This window comes from Vigna unguiculata, chromosome 2, assembly GCF_004118075.2.
Source record: "Vigna unguiculata cultivar IT97K-499-35 chromosome 2, ASM411807v1, whole genome shotgun sequence".
In the NCBI taxonomy this organism is placed as follows: Eukaryota; Viridiplantae; Streptophyta; class Magnoliopsida; order Fabales; family Fabaceae; genus Vigna; species Vigna unguiculata.
Genome location: NC_040280.1, coordinates 13,802,419 through 13,821,827, shown reverse-complemented (window position 1 = coordinate 13,821,827; position 19,409 = coordinate 13,802,419). Strand labels below are relative to the sequence as shown.

At 34.5% G+C, this 19,409-nt stretch overlaps 1 protein-coding gene across 2 annotated transcripts; it reads left to right on the top strand.

The window, feature by feature from the left end:
• The first annotated feature begins 7,362 nt into the window (after positions 1-7,362).
• LOC114174235 (lipid phosphate phosphatase 2-like) lies at positions 7,363-18,087 on the top strand. Of its 2 annotated transcripts, none has more exons than XM_028059030.1 (8): positions 7,363-7,414; positions 8,060-8,279; positions 8,378-8,465; positions 8,557-8,666; positions 8,785-8,878; positions 9,442-9,630; positions 9,715-9,774; positions 17,821-18,087. In XM_028059030.1, the coding sequence occupies exons 2-8, from the start codon at positions 8,064-8,066 to the stop codon at positions 18,021-18,023; spliced, it is 960 nt and encodes a 319-aa protein (XP_027914831.1). In that variant the 5' UTR covers positions 7,363-7,414; positions 8,060-8,063; the 3' UTR covers positions 18,024-18,087. The 2 variants fall into 2 exon arrangements, with proteins under 2 accessions (XP_027914831.1, XP_027914832.1); XM_028059031.1 differs by lacking the exon at positions 7,363-7,414 and adding an exon at positions 7,855-7,929.
• The last annotated feature ends 1,322 nt before the right edge of the window (positions 18,088-19,409 follow it).

The window sequence follows — 19,409 nt, the reverse complement described above, 5'->3', positions numbered from 1 at the left end:
ATAATATTTTAATTAATATATTTTTACCTAATATATATATTTTTTGTAATATATATATATATATATATACATATTTTATTAGTTTTGTTTTCTTCTTATTGTTATTCTTAATAAGTAAAAACTACATCATGATAAAATATATTTTTAATGTTTAAACTACATCATAATAAAATATGAAATATTAGTAAAAATATAAGATTTTCTAAGTGTTTTATTTAAAATAAATAATACAGTTTATTAAAAATAGGGATGTTACATTATTCATGATAGAAATCCAACTGTTGAGAGATTACTTTTCCATCTACCAGGTGAGAACTTAGTATGTTTTAAAGATGTGGACAACATTGACGACCTTATTGGTAAACCAAGCATCACTAAATCAATGTTCAGAAGCTGGATGAATGTAGCAATAAATTTGCAGAGGCTAGAGAATGAACATACAATCAATTTGTATTGAAGTTTGTTTATGTAAAAAAAAGATAAATGTTGGAAACTAAGGAAAAAAAGAAACACAATTGCAAGACTTTTATGGATACCACCTACTACAGGAGAACTTTTCAAAGGACAACATTGACAACCTTATTAGTAAACCAAGCATCACTTAGTCAATGTTCACAAGTTAGATGGAATGTGACTAAATTTGCAAAGGCCAGAGAATTAACATACAATCAATTTATATAAAAGTTTATTTATGTAAAAAAAAGATAGATGTTGGAAACTACGGAAAAATGGAAACACATTTGGAAGACTTCTATGGATACCACCCAGTACAGGATAACTTTTCTAGTTAAGAAGAATGATAAAAGTGGTGAAAGGGCCTTTATCCTATGCGGATATTAGAATTGTTCACAACATAGCATATCCAACATTTAGAGAAGCTAGCATCATGTCAAGTTTTCTAGCAAATGATTATGAATTCATAAAGGCTAGTAAGGAGGCCAATGACTAAAGTTCAAGACACTACTTAAGAAAATTGTTCGTAACAAATCTAATTACAACAATGTTAACAAACTAGAAAAGTTTTGGAACAACACTTGACAATGGCTTTATGATGGAATCTTGTACAATGAAAGAAAAATATCCAACATACCAAGTACAATGCATTCATGTTGCATATATCTTATACTTATATAAACATGTTGTAAATGTGTTTTATTTTTAAATCGTCATTACTAACACAACAAACCTTTTTCTCCATATCTTAACATAACGAATCAACAACTTCAAGGTTTAACCTTGATTGAGATAGAAAAGTTGTTCCAATCATATAGAAAAAGTTTGAAGGAATACCCAAGAATTCCTTTTCCTAATAATTTTACTGATGTCAAATAAGAAACAAGTTGATAAATGCATAATTAGATTGTGAAATAATTGTTGAAGATCAACATTAGGAATCAAACTTCAAGTCCTTAACTAGTAAATTGTTTTACTATGACCCATTATTCAATTTTGTTGTTAACAAAAATAAATATAAGTATTAATGAATTCCATTTACAAATGAACAAAAACAAATATTTCACAAAGTAACAAAAGTTGTATACAAGAATAAAGGAGGAATGTTCTTTTTATATAGATATGGAGGCACAGGAAAAACATTCATGTGGAAAACAATCCATCTACTCTAAGATCCAAGAAAAGAATTGTCTTGATTGTTGCATCAAGTGGAATAACTTCTGTAACATCCCTAAGGAATATTACTGATATTAAATAAATAAAATTGAAATACAATAAATACCGCATTGAATAAAACTATTTCCCAAAACAAGGGAAATTTAAAACTTTAATATGTAATAAGCTATAAAACCAGGAGTCCATAATTTCATAAAACTGAAATAAAAGCCAATGGCTCCCGCCAGATTTACATGATATTCTCAAAGCTAAAATGATAAAACATAGAATATATGTATATACAAAAACATCCCCTGCTAGCCCTCGCTCCGGTCTAAGCATCTCCTGACCCACCTATCACATCATCTGCTCCCGGATAACAAGTTATCCGATCATCGCCACACACACAAAGAAAGGGTGAGCTATGCACAATAAAAATATAAACAGATATAAGAAATAAACATGTTTCCCCAACCCAAAAATAACATAACTACAATTCTCATATTTTTCAAATCACCCAACCATGACCTTATAGTCCTTCATGAGTCATATGCATGAACTAGATCTTGGGACTTCACTGTGCTTCCACGAAACTAACTCATTCGTGGTCCAACCTTATGAGTCTATCCCGCTCATAGTCCTGCCCTACAGACTCCTCGCCTGTAGTAAAAACATCCAAGTCTCATAACTTGGACCCTGGCACGCACGCAATCACCATACTATGTGTAACATCCCTGGCTACCCCTCCTCGGGCCCCAGAGGCTGTCAGGTTACTACAGCCCAATGCACCCCAACCCCTAACCCTTCTCCGTCCATTCATACTGGGTGGGTTGTTGCCAGTGGGAATCGAACCCCCAACCTGACCTTTAACACCTCTGGCTCACCAGCAGATGCTACCAGTTGCGCTGCAGCACAACTGGTAGCATCTGCTGGTGAGCCAGAGGTGTTAAAGGTCAGGTTGGGGGTTCGATTCCCACTGGCAACAACCCACCCAGTATGAATGGACGGAGAAGGGTGAGGGGTTGGGGTGCATTGGGCTGTAGTAACCTGACAGCCTCTGGGGCCCGAGGAGGGGTAGCCAGGGATGTTACAAAACACCTCTGGCTCACCAGCAGATGCTACCAGTTGTGCTGCAGCGCAACTGGTAGCATCTGCTGGTGAGCCAGAGGTGTTAAAGGTCAGGTTGGGGGTTCGATTCCCACTGGCAACAACCCACCCAGTATGAATGGACGGAGAAGGGTGAGGGGTTGGGGTGCATTGGGCTGTAGTAACCTGACAGCCTCTGGGGCCCGAGGAGGGGTAGCCAGGGATGTTACACTATGGACTCCTCATCCAATAGTAGCCGACGGGAACATAACAGTTCCTTGCCCATCGTGCGCCCGACGCATGCAATCACCATACTAAGGACTCCTCGCCCATTAGTAGCCGACACGAACTCAACCAATTCCTTGCCCATCATGTGTCCAACCACCAAGCACATCCCAGACCTCTATTGGACTTAGTCCTTCAAGCCCAAACACCACACCACATGCATATACAACCTAACCTTCATAAAAACAGCCAAAACACACTCACAAGCATGTAGAAACATAGTAATTCGCATAAACTCGCTTAAGCTAGGGACTTCTCGCCCGAGCTAAGCCCTCAGCCTCGCCTAGGCTAACCCGCCTCGCCTGAGCGAGCTTAAAACAATGACCACACCACGTTATCTCGCTTAGGCGAGATCCTCTCGCTTAGGCGAGATCCTCTCGCCTGGGCGAGTCACACCTTTGCCCAAAACAACACACAAACCTCGCCTAGACGAGGTTTCAACAAAAACATCACAACTGATCCCGATATCTCGCTTAGGCGAGACCTTCTCGCCTGAGCGAGACCTTCTCGCCTGAGCGAGACCTTCTCGCCTGAGCGAGACCCTAGTTTGCTCAAACCTCCAAACTCCCTCGCCTAGGCGGAAAATCGCGCTCAACATACCTGATCTCGTCGCCATCTCGCTTAGGCGAGCCACTCTCGCCTAAGCGAGGGTATCACTTGCTCAACACTAAAACAGCTTGCCTAGACGAGCTACAAGACCTCTAAACCAGAAACGTAGCTCTGCAATTCTCGCTTAGGCGAGATGGACTCGCTTGGGCGAGACTTGCAGGGTTTTGCCTCTGTACACACTCTCAATTCACCAAATCCAATACCAAGACACTTCTAAAACACGATCAATACAATGAAATGGCACATCAATTCCAGAAGCATGTTTTATACTCATTCAATCCACACAAAATACAAAACCTAAATATCCACCTCCATTCATTAGCAAAAATCCTCATTACCATGAATTCTTGATTGAATTTGCGAAGAGACTAGGGATTAAGTGTGGGTTTAATGGCTATTCAAGCCCCTTAGTTGGATGATTTTTTCAACACCTAATGGTTACCTTTGTCCCTTCACATTCATACCACAACTAATAGTTAGCAAAAATAAAGCTTATTCTTTGCCCACCAAGGTTTGAACCCGTGACGTTCTACCCATAAGGCCATAACACAACCACTATGCCAACTCACACTTAGTTATACCTTCCAACCAAAAGTAGTTTACATCATCAATCCCATACTCATACATATTATTAAAAATTAATAATAAAATAACAACACATAATTGACATACATAGGACTCGAACCCAAGTCCTCACACATAATCAAAGTACTCTCAATCACATGAGCTAGCACTTTTCCACGTCACGCCAACCAACAATTAATACTATAAAAGCTCTTTTTCTTCACATTTATTAATTAATTAATTATTTAATTAATTAATTTCACGGGTCTTACAACTTCTCTTCTGCTACCAGGAGTAAGAACAACCCATTCAAAATTCAAAATCTCAATGCTTACTAGATAACTTAGTTTGTAACATTTTCCAAGGATATGAGTTGTCAACATTATTAAAACGATCATATCTAATCATCTATGACGAAGCACCAATGGCTCACAATTTTATTTTCGAAGCATCGGACAAAAAATTGAATGACATAATGAAACAAAAAATGATTCTAGCACAATCTTTAGTGAAAAAGTTACAGTGTTTAGTGGAGATTTTATGCATTTATTCATAGTTATCGCACGAGAATCAAGATATGATATTGTTTATGCTATTACTAACTCCTCCTATCTTTAGGATCATTGTCATATATTATCCTTAATAAAGAACATGCGTCTATCACAATCAAAATTAGACACCACTAAATAGAAGAAATTAAGGAATTTGTTGATTGGATAGTCGAACTTAGTGATGGTAGTTTGGGTGAACCAATTGATGGTTTAGTTGAAATTGGTATTCCACAAAAATTTTTTATCTTGGATTTTAATGATTATATTCAAGCTATCATCAACAACATATACCCAAATCTAATAGAGAACTACTCAAATGACAACTACTTGCAATCTAGAGCAATTTTGGCGAACAGAATAGAAATTGTTAACGAAATTAATGAATATGTTTTGTCCTTAACACTAGGTATACTCTTGATAGTAACATCATGATTTGGTGTAGTATGTTTAAAGATGTGCATAATATAATATTTAATGCACGCTCAATGTATTGTTATAAGCTAACATAAGTAATATATCAATTGTGACAACATTGCCAATATTGAAGAAATGATGGTTGATGTATACGATTAAATTACCCTAGAATTTCTAAATACTTTGAATACATCAGGACTGCCAAATCATATTATTAAACTCAAGATTGGGGCAACGATTATGCTTTTGAGAAACTTGAATTAGGTTGAGGGATTATGTAATGGCAGTAAATTAGCTGTGAGTAGACTAGGACATGTTATTGGAGCAAAGGTAATTACATGAAATAAAAGTGGTAATGAGGTATATATACCTCAAATGTCTATGTCACCATCACAGTCCCCATAGCCTTTTAAGCTTATTAGAAGACAATTTCTCAGTTATCCTATCATATGCCATGATAATTAACAAATCCCAAGGTCAATCTCTAGCATCAATAGGATTGAATTTTATACACGACACTAACACGTTGCATTGACACGTGACACTAACATTGACACGTGACACTAATACTACCACATGACACAATGTTGACTTGATACATGAACACTTTTTTAAAATTAAGAAAAAAAATTAAACAAATTTAAAAACTTTTAAAAAAAAATTAAGAAGAAAAGCAAAAAATCATAAACTAACATGTGACATACACAATTCACATACCATTATCGATTTAAACATTGTTACAAAAATTGAACAAAAATAACGAAAATTAAGACTTGATTGAACATGAAAAAAAGTACTATTTGAATAAACTCTATGAAAATAGACCAAAATAACATTTAGACTTTTTTTTTCTCTTTCTTATTTGTTGAATATGTGTATGAAAAGTGTTGCTTTTTTTTTTTCTCACAGATAAATTATGCGCTTTATATTATAGAAATGGTAACTTCCATTGTCTTTGTATCAGAGAAAATTTTAAGATTATGATTTTTGGTTAAATGTTAATGCTTTTACGTTAGACAAATAATATATTTTGATACGTAATCTTAAATTAATCTATTTATATATATATATATATATATATTTTTTTTTTATATCATAGAAAATATTTATTTTCTAGATTAAAAAGAACTCGTATATATATATATATATATATATATATATATATATATATATATATATATATATATATATATATAATGATTTCTCTTGTACACAAATTTTTTCCAATTTTAAATTTTAAGTGATCTTATTTTAAGTAAAAATAATTATATTTCTATCTTTTAAATGATCATTCATTTAAATTTACTATTTTTTAAATGAAAATAATTATTTTATTTTTGTAAATCATTGTTTATTTAAATTTAGTTGTGTATTTTAAATTAAATTAATTATCTAAGAATAAAACACATGAAAATAGTTATGAAAACAAATCTTTTATATAGAAATATAGATATAGAAGATTACATATTTATATTTTACTTTTGATTATATACTTTAAATTTGTAGCATTTTGAATCTGAACTTTCTCTTATTTACGCAACACCCAATAAAAATGATAGTAAGGTAAATTACCACATCAATAAAAAGAACTACACACATTACTATTACTTCATGTAATTATATATATATATATATATATATATATATATATATATATATATATATATACTTTTTTATGAAAATATAAATTCTATGTTGTGTTGTGTCTATAACATTATTGTCATTCAAATCATGAGTTATACATCAAATATTTATAACATAATGATGGTCACATAATTAAATCTCAAAACTATTTATATATGCAACAACAAAAAAAGAGGAGATAAACTACCCATATACTCAAAATAATCAAAATAATTGCACGCACCACTCTTTCTTACTACAATTACTTTTTTCTTTCTTTCATTTTCATACGAATATAATCGGTAATATGTGCTGCTTTTTTATTACTACTTTAATTCAAATTATGAATTACATATCAAATAATTTTTTTTTATTTAACTAAATTATAAATTATAAAAATAGAATTAATATGAATATTAAATTTTAAGTTAATAAAGTGAAATAATAATGTAACTAAAAAGTATAGAAGTGTTTGTGTGTTCTTCGGTGTATGTATATATAAAAAACAAAAGCGTCATTTTCATTCTCCATTTAGGAGGCTTTCCCCTTTTGTCACTTTCCACGTAAGCCTGGAGGCATTAAACATACACTTCCTTTCCTTCTTTTAAATTCCTCATTCTCTCTCCCACTCAGACACTCTTCCTCTAAATTCTGTTACACCGAACCTTTTGCAGGTGAGTTCCTCCCTCGTTTTCTTCTTCCTTTTAATTAGTAGCATCGCTCTTTATGCTCATGCAATTTCTAACTGTATAATTCCAAAGTCTCCAAGTAACTTCGTACACTAGATTCCTGTTCACAAAGGTGTGGAAAATGATACACTTGCAAATGATTCACATTCTTTGTCAAAATTCCAAAATTCCAATATGTAATTTAACTGATAGTTCTTTTCTCGGAGTTCATGTATCTGATCTGAGAATTTTGGTTTTCTACCGGTGAGTCTTACTATAATGTGTGGAAAACTCAGTTGAATTTTGCATATGCGGGCTGTGAATTTTTTGGCTGAAGGTATGTATAGTTGTATAGAAGATCAAATCGTATCTGTAATGAGATTCTGGACTTAAAATGGCAACGACAATTAACATCATTGCATTACATATTTTTCAGGCATGAGCAAGGGACAGAGAGAGTATTATCTAAAACACTGAAACTCATAAAATTGAAATTTGGAAGTTACTTTCATATTGCCATTGTATTCACTATGTCCCGGAACACTTTGAAAATTATTTATGTTCCACCTTTTTTTTTATCTGGCATTGTATTTCTCTAATTTGTTCTGTGTTTTTGATTTTCAATGATTCTATTTTTTTCATGTGCTTCAGAAAAATGCCAGAAGATCAGTTAAACAGACGTACGATTAGATCACATGGTGCTAAAGTTGCAAGGACACATATGCAGGACTGGTTGATTCTTTTGCTTCTTGCTATCATTGATGCTATCTTGAATGCGATAGAGCCATTTCACCGTTTTGTTGGACAGGGGATGATGACCGACCTGAGATACCCATTGAAAGACAATACTATACCCTTTTGGGCTGTACCAGTACGTTTTCACTTCTAAGAACTATGCATCCTTGTCAAAATTGTCCTTAATGGACATTCAAGATATGAATTCTGGAATTTCAAATTTAAAATTGACAGATAGTAGCAATAGTGTTGCCAATAGCTCTCATTCTTGTTTACTATTTCTTCCGAAAGGATGTTTATGACTTCCACCATGCTATTCTGGGTACCTTTCTCACCTTCAGAAATCTATTCCTGTCCTTATTTGAACATTACTCTGTTATAACCTATCCTATGCATTGCCAATTGCTATTCAGGCCTTTTATTCTCTGTACTCATTACTGCGGTGATAACCGATGCTATCAAAGATGGTGTGGGAAGGCCACGCCCAGACTTCTTCTGGCGTTGTTTCCCTGATGGGAAAGGGGTGTGTTCTCAATTTTATAAACAGAATTTCTTAATTAATACCTTTACCATGTGATTCGTAGTTGGTTTTACTTAGTGGTATGCTCACGAAACATGTTATTGATTCATGATATGTTCAGGTGTTTGATCCAGTAACAACAGATGTCAGATGTACGGGAGACAAGGCTGTTATTAGAGAAGGGCACAAAAGTTTTCCGAGTGGACATACCTCTTGTAAGTACTAAGAATAACCTCGGGTTCTGTTAGGACAATGGAAAAGAGGGAGTTACAAATTGTTAATCCCCTGACTAACTAATTAGTATTGTAACTGTTGCATCTGACTCTTTCCTTCCCACAGTCCTAACCGGGTCTCTATGGGACATCCTCCTCCATGTTCTACATTTCATTCGAAACAGTGGTCTTATTGCTTCTTTAAGTCAGCATAGGTGATAAATTGATAATCTTAAGCTTCATTTCAAAAAGCATACCGTGTTTTAGAAGAAACAGGGTTCAAAGTTGAAGTTAGAATTGCATATTCATTGATCAAAGTTCACTCTATCATGGTATGATATATTTTTTTGAAGAACCGATAATTAAATGATATTAAAAACTGAGTTCCATTTACAAGTCTATGTTGTCAAGGATAAAGTTTTTCTATGTAAATAAATATAATAGGAATTACATTGCTGGAAATTATCATTGAGCATTTAAGGTGTGCTAAATAGACCTATTTATATAGTTTGCTCTCCTTTTATAATAATATATACTAAAAGAAAAATGAAATTATTGGTATACAGGGTCCTTCGCTGGTCTTGGTTTTCTTGCATGGTATCTATCTGGAAAAATTAAGGTGTTTGACCGTAGGGGTCATGTTGCAAAACTTTGTATAGTGTTTTTTCCCCTTCTCGTGGCATCTATGATTGCTGTCTCTCGTGTTGATGATTATTGGCATCATTGGCAAGATGTTTGTGCCGGAGGGCTTATAGGTATGTTGAAGACTGGATTTTCTTTAATGATTTATAACATAAATATACCTTTCTCCAGACATTTTTATACGAGATTTTTTGCAGGTTTGACAATCGCTTCCTTTTGTTACTTGCAATTCTTTCCACCTCCATATGATAAAGACGGTATGTCCATGAATTTGTTCTTCCAAACTTTTATTATATGTTTTTATTGTATTGTGGGTTAAGAAGTGTTTTTTCTCGGTGTTTGTGAGAAGTTTTACATCGATTAAAGATAGGTCAAATTAAAATATATTAGTGGGTGTAGAATCTCATCTTACAAACCAGTTTAAGGTTTAGTTTAAAGTTCATTTCTTAACATAATATCAGAACTATAGGTTAGAGTCTATCTTAACGAAATTTGATAATTATTAGATATATTATTCTACCTACTATCGAATGTCTAAAGTATATTTCTAATTAAAAAATGGATAGCGATAATTTGGCCATGTAAATTTTCTCTTACTTATGTATATCTACTTTTTATTATGTTAATATGATATTTTATTATTAAAATCAGCGGCAAATGTATTTTAAAAACGAAGGTGGTGTCAAATGTCATTTTTCCTTAAAACATACATGTTACGGGACCTCTTCTAATCTAACCGAAGGTGTCCTTCAAGCTTGTATCTTATCGCTGCTAACCCTCTAACTTCAATTATGATGTTATCATTTGCACACATTGCATATCTCATGACATTCTTTCTTCCTTCCTTTACAATCGGCCCAGCCTCAAAAACACTCATTTGTTGTATCCTTTGTATTTCACTCAAACACTTGAACTTGCTTCCTTTGGATTACTTGGGCAATGATGTTCACTGTTAAAATGTCATCTGTAGCAACTAATAAGAAGAGCTCCAGACCACGCGGTCTGCGTATGGTTGCTTTAAAACTTAATATACAATAAAATTAATGGCTCCCTCCATTAGTTGAGTTGTTTGCTGTATCATTGTATCCTTCTTTAAAACAGTGTGCATAACATATATGTGTTCCAAGTTTGCGTGAGTACATTTAGTTTCTTCCTATCTGTTTTGGCTACTTTTCCCACTGTTACAATCGGTTCAATTTTCTTCAATTTAGTAGTACCTACAACTCAGCTTAAAATAATCCAAAAGCTACATTTGTTCACACCCAGCTCTGCCCAACCAATAGCAACAATACACTTAAAACATATAGTTTATAGTGTTAGCAAAGGCACTCTATCTCTGAAAATATGATTTATTTCACTTGTGTATTTCATATGAACAAGACACTACAATTTATAGGACTTACATTTGACTTTTCATCTGTAAGCCATAATGTCTCTAATTATTATAAAAACATAACACTAATCATCATTAACATCCAAAACATAACACATAAAACTTTTGACCTTTCCTCTCCTAAAACATCACAAATGTAACCACTCATAAAGTCTGCTCAATAACTCCTAATTTAAGTTTATCCTAACAAAATTCCCCCGTAAACTTAAATACTTCTTCCATCTTTCATTCTGATTAGATTTTTATAGTTATTGAACAACACAGTTGGCAATGGCTTTGTAAATAAGTCCATAATTTGATCTCTGCTTCCCACGTGCACCATCTCTACATTACCTTCCTTTACCTATTCTCGGATGGAATGAAATTTCACATCAATGTGCTTACTCCTTCCATGGTTGACCGGATTCTTTGCCAACTCAATAGCCAACTTGTTATCTACTCAAATTACAATCCCTCCTTTTTGTTTCATCTCCAGTTTGCTTAGAAGATTTCTAAGCCATATTGCATGACATACACTCAATGATGCTGCAACGTACTCAGCTTCGCATGTAGACAATGTCACTATAGGTTGCTTCTTTGAGAGCCAGGTAAACGTCGTGTTGCTCATGAAGAATACATACCCAGATGTGCTTTTCCGGTCATGTACATCTCCGCACCAATCACTGTCTAAGTACCCTACTAATCGGTAATCGTCCGACCTAGTGTAGTATAATCCGAGTGATATTGTTCCCCGCACATACCTCAATATTCTTTTCAGTGCTCTCCAATGTGTGTAGGTCGGCTCCTCCATGTATCGATTTACTATACCAACGCTTAGTAACAAATCCGGCCTTGTACTCGTCAAGTAACGAAGACTTCCAACCAAGCTTTTGTATTTGTTGGCATCTACATGATCTCCTCCATCAAACTTTGAAAGTTTTGTACCTGGTTCCATTGGGGTTGAAACCGGGCTACACCTTGCCATCTTGAATTTACTCAAAATGTCCTCGACATACCTTTCTTGAGACACAAAGATGCCTGTCTCAAGTTGTTTGACTTCCAGCCCGAGAAAGTATCTCATGTGTCCCAAGTCCGTCATTTCAAACTCTTTCTCCATGGTTCTTTTGAACTTCTTGATTAATTCTGCATCATTACCCATGAATACAAGGTCATCAACATAAAGAGCTATAAACATTATCCTACCTCCATGCTTCTTTATATATAGTGCGTGTTCAACCAGGCATTGTTCATATTTATTTTCCACGAAATAAGTGTGGATTCGGTCATTCCACGCCCTTGGAGCTTGTTTCAGGCCATAAAGAGCCTTCTTCAACCTCAACACCTTCTTTTCTTCACCTCTCCTCATGTAGCCGAGTGGTTGCTCAATGTAGACCTCTTCCTTTAACACACCATTCAGAAAATCTAATTTTACGTCCATTTGGAAAACGGACAATTTGTTCTAAGCTGCTACAGAAATTAGTAGACGAACAGTCTCCATCCTAGTAACAAGTGCAAACACCTCGGCATAGTCAACTCCTTCTCTCTGTCTATAGCCTTTTGCCACCAATCGAGCTTTATATCACTCTATCTCACCTTGTGCGTTCATTTTCTTCTTGAAAACCCACTTTACTCCAATAGGCCGAGCTCCTTGTGGTAACTCAGATAGTTCCCACATGTTGTTACGTTCTATAGCAGCAATCTCCTCATCCATTGCCTTCTTCCATTTCTCATCCACCACGGCTTCTTCAAATCTAACATCTTTCGATTCTGCCAAAAGACATACAACATGTACCTCGTTAGTTGTATTATATATGTCTTGTAGGCTCTGAGTTCTGGGCTGCAATGGTTCTTCTTCCTCGTCAGAGACCTCCTGTTATCTTGTTGATACATTGTCCAAATTTCTTCTTTCACTTGCCGAGCTTCCAAAGGTAGTTTCCGAGCTCCCACTTGTCGTTGTTATGCTCTTAACTGTCACTGTCGAGTTGTTCCATTTGTTCTCCTCATCTATTACAACATCTCGAATCATAAGAACTTTGTTTGTTACTGGATTAAACAATTTATAGCCCTTTGTTTTTTCATCATATCCAATAAAAACAAGTTTCTTACTCTTGTCCTCGAGCTTGGTTCTTTGTTGCGCTGGAACATGAGCATATGCTACACTACCAAATACCTTCAAGTGAGATACACATGGTTTCTTTCCACTCCATGCTTCATGTGGTGTCTCTCCATTGAGCTTTGCATGAGGACACCTGTTCTGCACATATACTGCACACTGCACTGCTTCAGCCCAAAATTCTTTTGACATATTCTTACCTTTCAACATTGCTCGAACCATTTTGAGAATTGTCTGATTCTTCCTTTCAACAACTCCATTTTGTTGTGGTGAGTATGAAGCCATCAAAAATCTTCTAATGCCGAGCTCCTCATAGTACCTCATGAACTTGGCTGATGTGTATTCACCTCCTCTATCTGACCGAACAACTTTAATTTTTGTGCTCGTTTCATTTTCAATCAATACTTTAAATTTCTTAAACACTCCAAATACTTCAGATTTCTCCTTCAAAAAATAAACCCATGTCTTTCGAGAGAAATCATCAATAAATGTTAAGAAATACCTCTTACCACTGAAAGATACAAGAGTAATTGGTCCACAAACATCTGTATGCACCAGACCGAGTTGTTCCTTCACCTGATACTCAATTGTCTTTGGAAACGAGGCTCTCTGGTGCTTGCCGAGTACACAATCTTCACAGAAATTCTTCTTAAATTCTATGTTTGGCAATCCACGCACCATTTCTTTCTGTACTAGCTCGGTCAACCCTCCAAAGTGCAAATGGCCGAATCGAAAATGCCACTTCATTACTTCATCCTCGACGTCGAGTTTCAAACACCTCAGCTCCAGTTTATACATTTTGTTTTGTTTCATTTCTACTCGGGTAATAAGGTATCCGAGTTTATCCCTCAACTCCAGCACTCGATCTTTCATGATGACTGAGTACCCCTTTTCCATTAACTGCCCCATACTCAATATGTTGGTTTTGAGGTCGGGTACGTAGTACACATCCCGAATTGTCCCAATTCGTCCATTCTTTTGAGAAAAACATATCGTACCTCATCCTTTTACCATCACCTTGGAAGCGTCTCCAAATGACACATGTCCAACTTCATTTTTGGAGAGCTCATCAAACATATTTTCATCTCTGCACATATGGTTACTAGCTCCAGTGTCTAGATACCAGATCGAGTTGTTTTGGACTCGCAAACCAAACTTAGTGTTTGTGCTAGAGTTCGGACCAAGCTCGATATCCAAGCTTCTTGTCAACAACATCTCATCCTCATCAGTTTCCTCCCTAGCCAAATTCTTCATATCATGTGCCGAGCTCGCTTCGCTACTAACCATCAACAATATTTCAGCTTGTTCTTCAACCTCTTCTGTAAGAAGATTGGTTGATTCATTTCTCCTATTTTGGGATCGACAATCCTTTGCAAAATGACCGGTCTTACCAAAATTATAACACTTGACCGATTTACACTCATTTGCATAGTGACCAGGCTTGCCGCACTTGTAGCACTCACCATTGTTGCCTGATCGACCTCTTCGGCCTCCACCTCGACCTCGGCCTCGCCAATTTTGCTAGCTGGGAGCGTCGTCTTCGTAATCATCTCGACCTTGACCACTACGTCCTCGACCTCTGCCTCCAGGACCTCGGTTTTGACTCCCGTGATCTCTTCCTCCTTTGCCCCGAGTGTTCTGAGTTTCAAACGCCTTTTTCTCCTTGAAAGTTGTCCTTGCTTGGAGAGCTTGGCCAAGGTAGTCCTCCTTCGTCTTTCTTCTTCTTTGTTCATAGGCTTCTAGAGACCCAGCAAGCTCCTCCATCGTGAGCTTTGAGAGGTCTTTAGATTCCTCTATAGCACACACAATGTTGTCGAAGTCAATTGTCATTGACCTTAAAATTTTCTCCACAACTCGGTTTGCAAGCAACGACTCCCCATTCTTGCCAAGTTGGTTTGCCACAGTCTCCACCCGAGATATGAACTCGGTTACCCCTTCGTTCTCCTTCATCAGCAACCTCTCAAACTCTCCTCTGAGAGCTTGAAGACGAACCTGTTTCACACGGTCATCTCCCTTATATGTTTTCTCCAATATCTCCCACGCCTCTTTTGAAGTTATAGCGTTTGCTAACTTCTTAAGGCCTGCATCGTCCACAACTCGGTACAATGCATACATAGCTTTCCTATCTTTGACTCGTGTTTTTTTTTCAACGTAGCAATCTGGGCAACTGTTTGTTCATCAAAATCCTCTGGCTCTTCGAAGCCACCTTGAACTACATCCCACACGTCTTGGGATCCGAGGTAGGTCTTCATCTACATGCTCCACTTACCGTAGTTGGATTTTTGTGTCAGCTGGGGTAAGAACATATTATTGGCCATCACTCACACTTTTTTCACTCTCAGACACTCTGGCTAACTGGCTCTTGATACCACTTTGTTAGCAAAGGCACTCTATCTATGAAAATATGATTTATTTCACTTGTGTATTTCATATGAGCAAGACACTACAATTTATAGGACTTACATTTGACTTTTCATCTGCAAGCCATAATGTCTCCAATTATTATAAAAACATAACACTAATCACCATTAACATCCAAAACATAACACATAAAACTTTTGACCTTTCCTCTCCTAAAACATCACAAATGTAACCACTCATAACGTCTGCTCAATAACTCCTAATTTAAGTTTATCCTAACATATAGTTTATTGCATAAACACTGCACCATGTTTCTAAGTAAGAAGGGACTAAGGCTATGTTGCCATAACAAATGTGCGGCTTTTTTTATTTATTTATTTGGAATCCATTTTAACTTGATTTTGTAAAAAATAGTCTGTGTAATTTTTTTTCCGAAACAGGGATCAAGTCGTTAGGGTGGAGGACGACATCAAAGATGAAGTCGTCCTCCATCCAGTCGGTTTCTTTCTTTTTCTTTTTCAAAAAACAAAGTCGTCGTATAGAAATTCGGTTTTTTATGTGAACAGTGAAGTTGTCGTCATATATGACGACTTCACTTTTAAGTTTTTTTATTGGAACAATAAATGATAAAAAAAAACATTTTTATTATGCAATTTTTATTATGTCATTTTTATTATGTAATTTTTATTATCTAATATATTTTATTAAATTAATTTATTGTACCAATAAAAAACAATTACAAAAGAAAAAAGAAATATAATTTCTACTGTTAACAAAATTTTGTAAAAAAAAAACAAAACTGCAAGGTTAAAGAAACTGAAAAATATAAATCTGCAAGTTTAAAAAAAAAACCTAAAAGTGAAGTAGACGACGACTTCATTGTTCACAATAACAAAAATCATCCCCTATTACGACGACTTTACTTTTTACAAAAAAGAAAAAAATAAAAAACTGGCAAGGTGGAGGCCGATTTCACCTTTAAAGTCGTCTTCTCAACGATTTAATCCAATTTTACAACAAAATTTTCAACGAACCCTATTTTACTAATTTATAGTCAAAAGGATCCGAAATAAAAAAACCCAAATGTGCATAATAGCAAAAGTCAAACAGCTCAACTTGTAATTTAACGGTAACAATGAAACAGATAGTGAAAACAATATTTGCAGCTAATAAAGCATGTTTATGGAAGGACATAAAACTGAGGAAACAGATGAGTAAAGGATTAACTAAACCCACCATATTTCCACCTATTGCCCCACGTTCTTTGTACATAGGCACACCAAAATATAAAATTGTTGCTTGCAGGTCGTTGCTTTCACCTTAATTATGAGCCTAGTGCTATGAAATAAAAAAATATAAGTAATATTGTGTAAATAAGTTTTTTACTATCAGTAATTATTTAAATTTTGAAAATTTGATAAGAGAAAAATAATTCTTTTATTTGAATTTAAGAATAAAACAATTTTTTTTATAAATAATTATTTAAATTTAAAAAATAATAATTGAGTTGGTAAAATTAAAAAAAAAAGACACCAAAAATATGTATCTTCTTTATATATAGTTATAGTTATAAATAAATTATTTTTTTATTTTACTCTTAATAATATTTTTAAATTATAATAAAAATTCATAATGAAAATTACTAATACAAAATATAAAATAAAATAAATTAAAACGTAGTAAAGAAAAAAATTAAATTAATTAATAGTGGAAATTAACTCCAGATATTAAAAGACAATTTACCAACGTGTAAATGTTTGATTTTATATAATCAAACTTTTATTTATAACGCGACTTCAAAATAAATATAATGCATAATAAACTATGTATTTAGTTATTTTATTTTTGTATAATAAATAAAATCACACAAGATAATTATATATATATATATATATATATATTTATACAAAAAATTATGAAACAAAATATAGAAAATGGAAACATGCAATAACATGACGTGTTTTACCAAGTATGTGTTAATGATCATGTTCCTTGGAAATACAAATGTAAATCTAAGTTTCATATTAAGTAAAAATGAGAAAGTTGAGTACCATACAAGGATGAGGACCCATAAATTCACCGTCTTAAGATGTTGGATTAAGAGTAGTGTCAATCCCTTATATGTAGGTTAAGCTCATGTCTCATTGATGTTAAGTCTTCTAGCTGATCTTTCTTGAAAGACCCAAGAATATTCATTTTGGTTAAACAATTCTTTCAATTTTATTGCAAAGTTTGTATCAACTTCACTAGCCTTCGTGAAGTTGTGAGTATGATGAAGAGCGAACTTAAGAACTACATATAAATTTTGTGCTTCTCCTTAGAATCTTCTAACTATCTTCTGTAGCTCGTTAAACTTTATAATCATTGTCTATTGTTCTTTTGTAGATTTTGAAGTAAAACTTTTTCTTTTCACAACCTCCTAATATTTTTACGTTTTTGTGACAATTTCTTTTATAGGATGGGGACCTCGTGAATATTTCCAAGAATTAGTTGATCCTAATACTTCTTCGAACAACAATGACGATATTTGTGCACAACAAAGTGACGTTCAGATTGTATCTTTGTGTATCCCTCCCCAACATGATGGTGATGCACGAGTAATTAATACATTGAATTCCAACCCCACGTTAGATGAATCACAGATTGCACGGGTTCTCTGACTTACGGTACCTTAACGATGTAGGTTACAAAATAAAGTTCAATTGAAATTCTTTTGTAAAACAATACTATATATAATATATTGACGGTTACATAATGCATTTATATCAATTACTTAGCTTGAGAGATGTTGGTTGGAATGAAATATCTTGTTATTTGACTTTTAGTTTATTATCTTGTTTTTTTTTTTTCATTTATACCATCTTGTTCGTTAATTTGAAGTTACTAAAGAGAATTTTTGCATCCAATTAAGATGCATATGTATATACAAATGTAGTAGAAAGAGATACTAGTTTAAATTGAAACAACGATAGAGGTAGAATTTTTCTTTACATCAATTTGAACATCAATAGATGTAAACAATATTTTTTTTTCTTATAATGGTTAAAACTATATCCGATTTAGACATTAAATAATGTAATGATTGTGGCAGAATAAAATCACTTTTTTAAATTCTAATTTATTTTATAAACATTCTTGTGTAAATTGAACAATGATTTATTGTTTTTATAGAATTGCCATCATAGGAGTATAACATTGTCCCAATGAACAACAAGAAATGTGTTAACAATGAAATTGTTATTGCAATTAACGAGACGTGACATAGTATAAAACAATACTTAATGTTGACTACTCCAACTTGCACTCCCACGTGGCAAATACATGTGCGACATCTATAGGTGGAAAATATAATTATTTTCAAATGAAAATGAATCAGCAATTTTTTAACGTGGCAAGTTGTTTGTGAGTGAATCAGAAAATGTAATGTAAGTAAAGAAATAAAAGAAAGTGATAAATGAAGTCAAATGTGAATCACATAGGGACATGGACAGAGGTAAGGGTTTGTGGCATGTTGTATTCATTTTTCTTAGAGATAGTTCCATCTCTGGTTGTGGTTTTTGCATGGTGTGACACAGCGGCGCATGTGCGGTAGTGGCGCGAGACATAGATGAGGGTTTGCACTTGTGGTGCATTCTTTTCAGAGGCAATTTCGTTTCTGACGTTGGCTTTGTTGTGCGGTGTCTGTATGAGGACAGTGATTGTGTGACAATGGTGCGGGATAGTGGCAATGGTTTGTGGCGTGTGGCACATTGCTTCCAGAGGTAGTTCTATCCCCGATGGTAGCTTTGCGGTGGCGATGGTTGTGTGACGACAACGAATTGCAGCTCCAAATTTCAAAATATGGTTTCTTTTTTTGTGAAACTGATAGATTCTCCAATCCTATAGATCCAAGTCCCCTTTGCTTCCCACCAAAGGGTTCAATGAGTTCAAAGCCTTCATTAGATGTCTGCCTAAGTTTAAGTACCGGTAAGTTTCCACACACTCTCTTTCTAAATTTGATTGTAAGTTATTCATGACATACCCTTGGCCATGACTAAGCATATTCA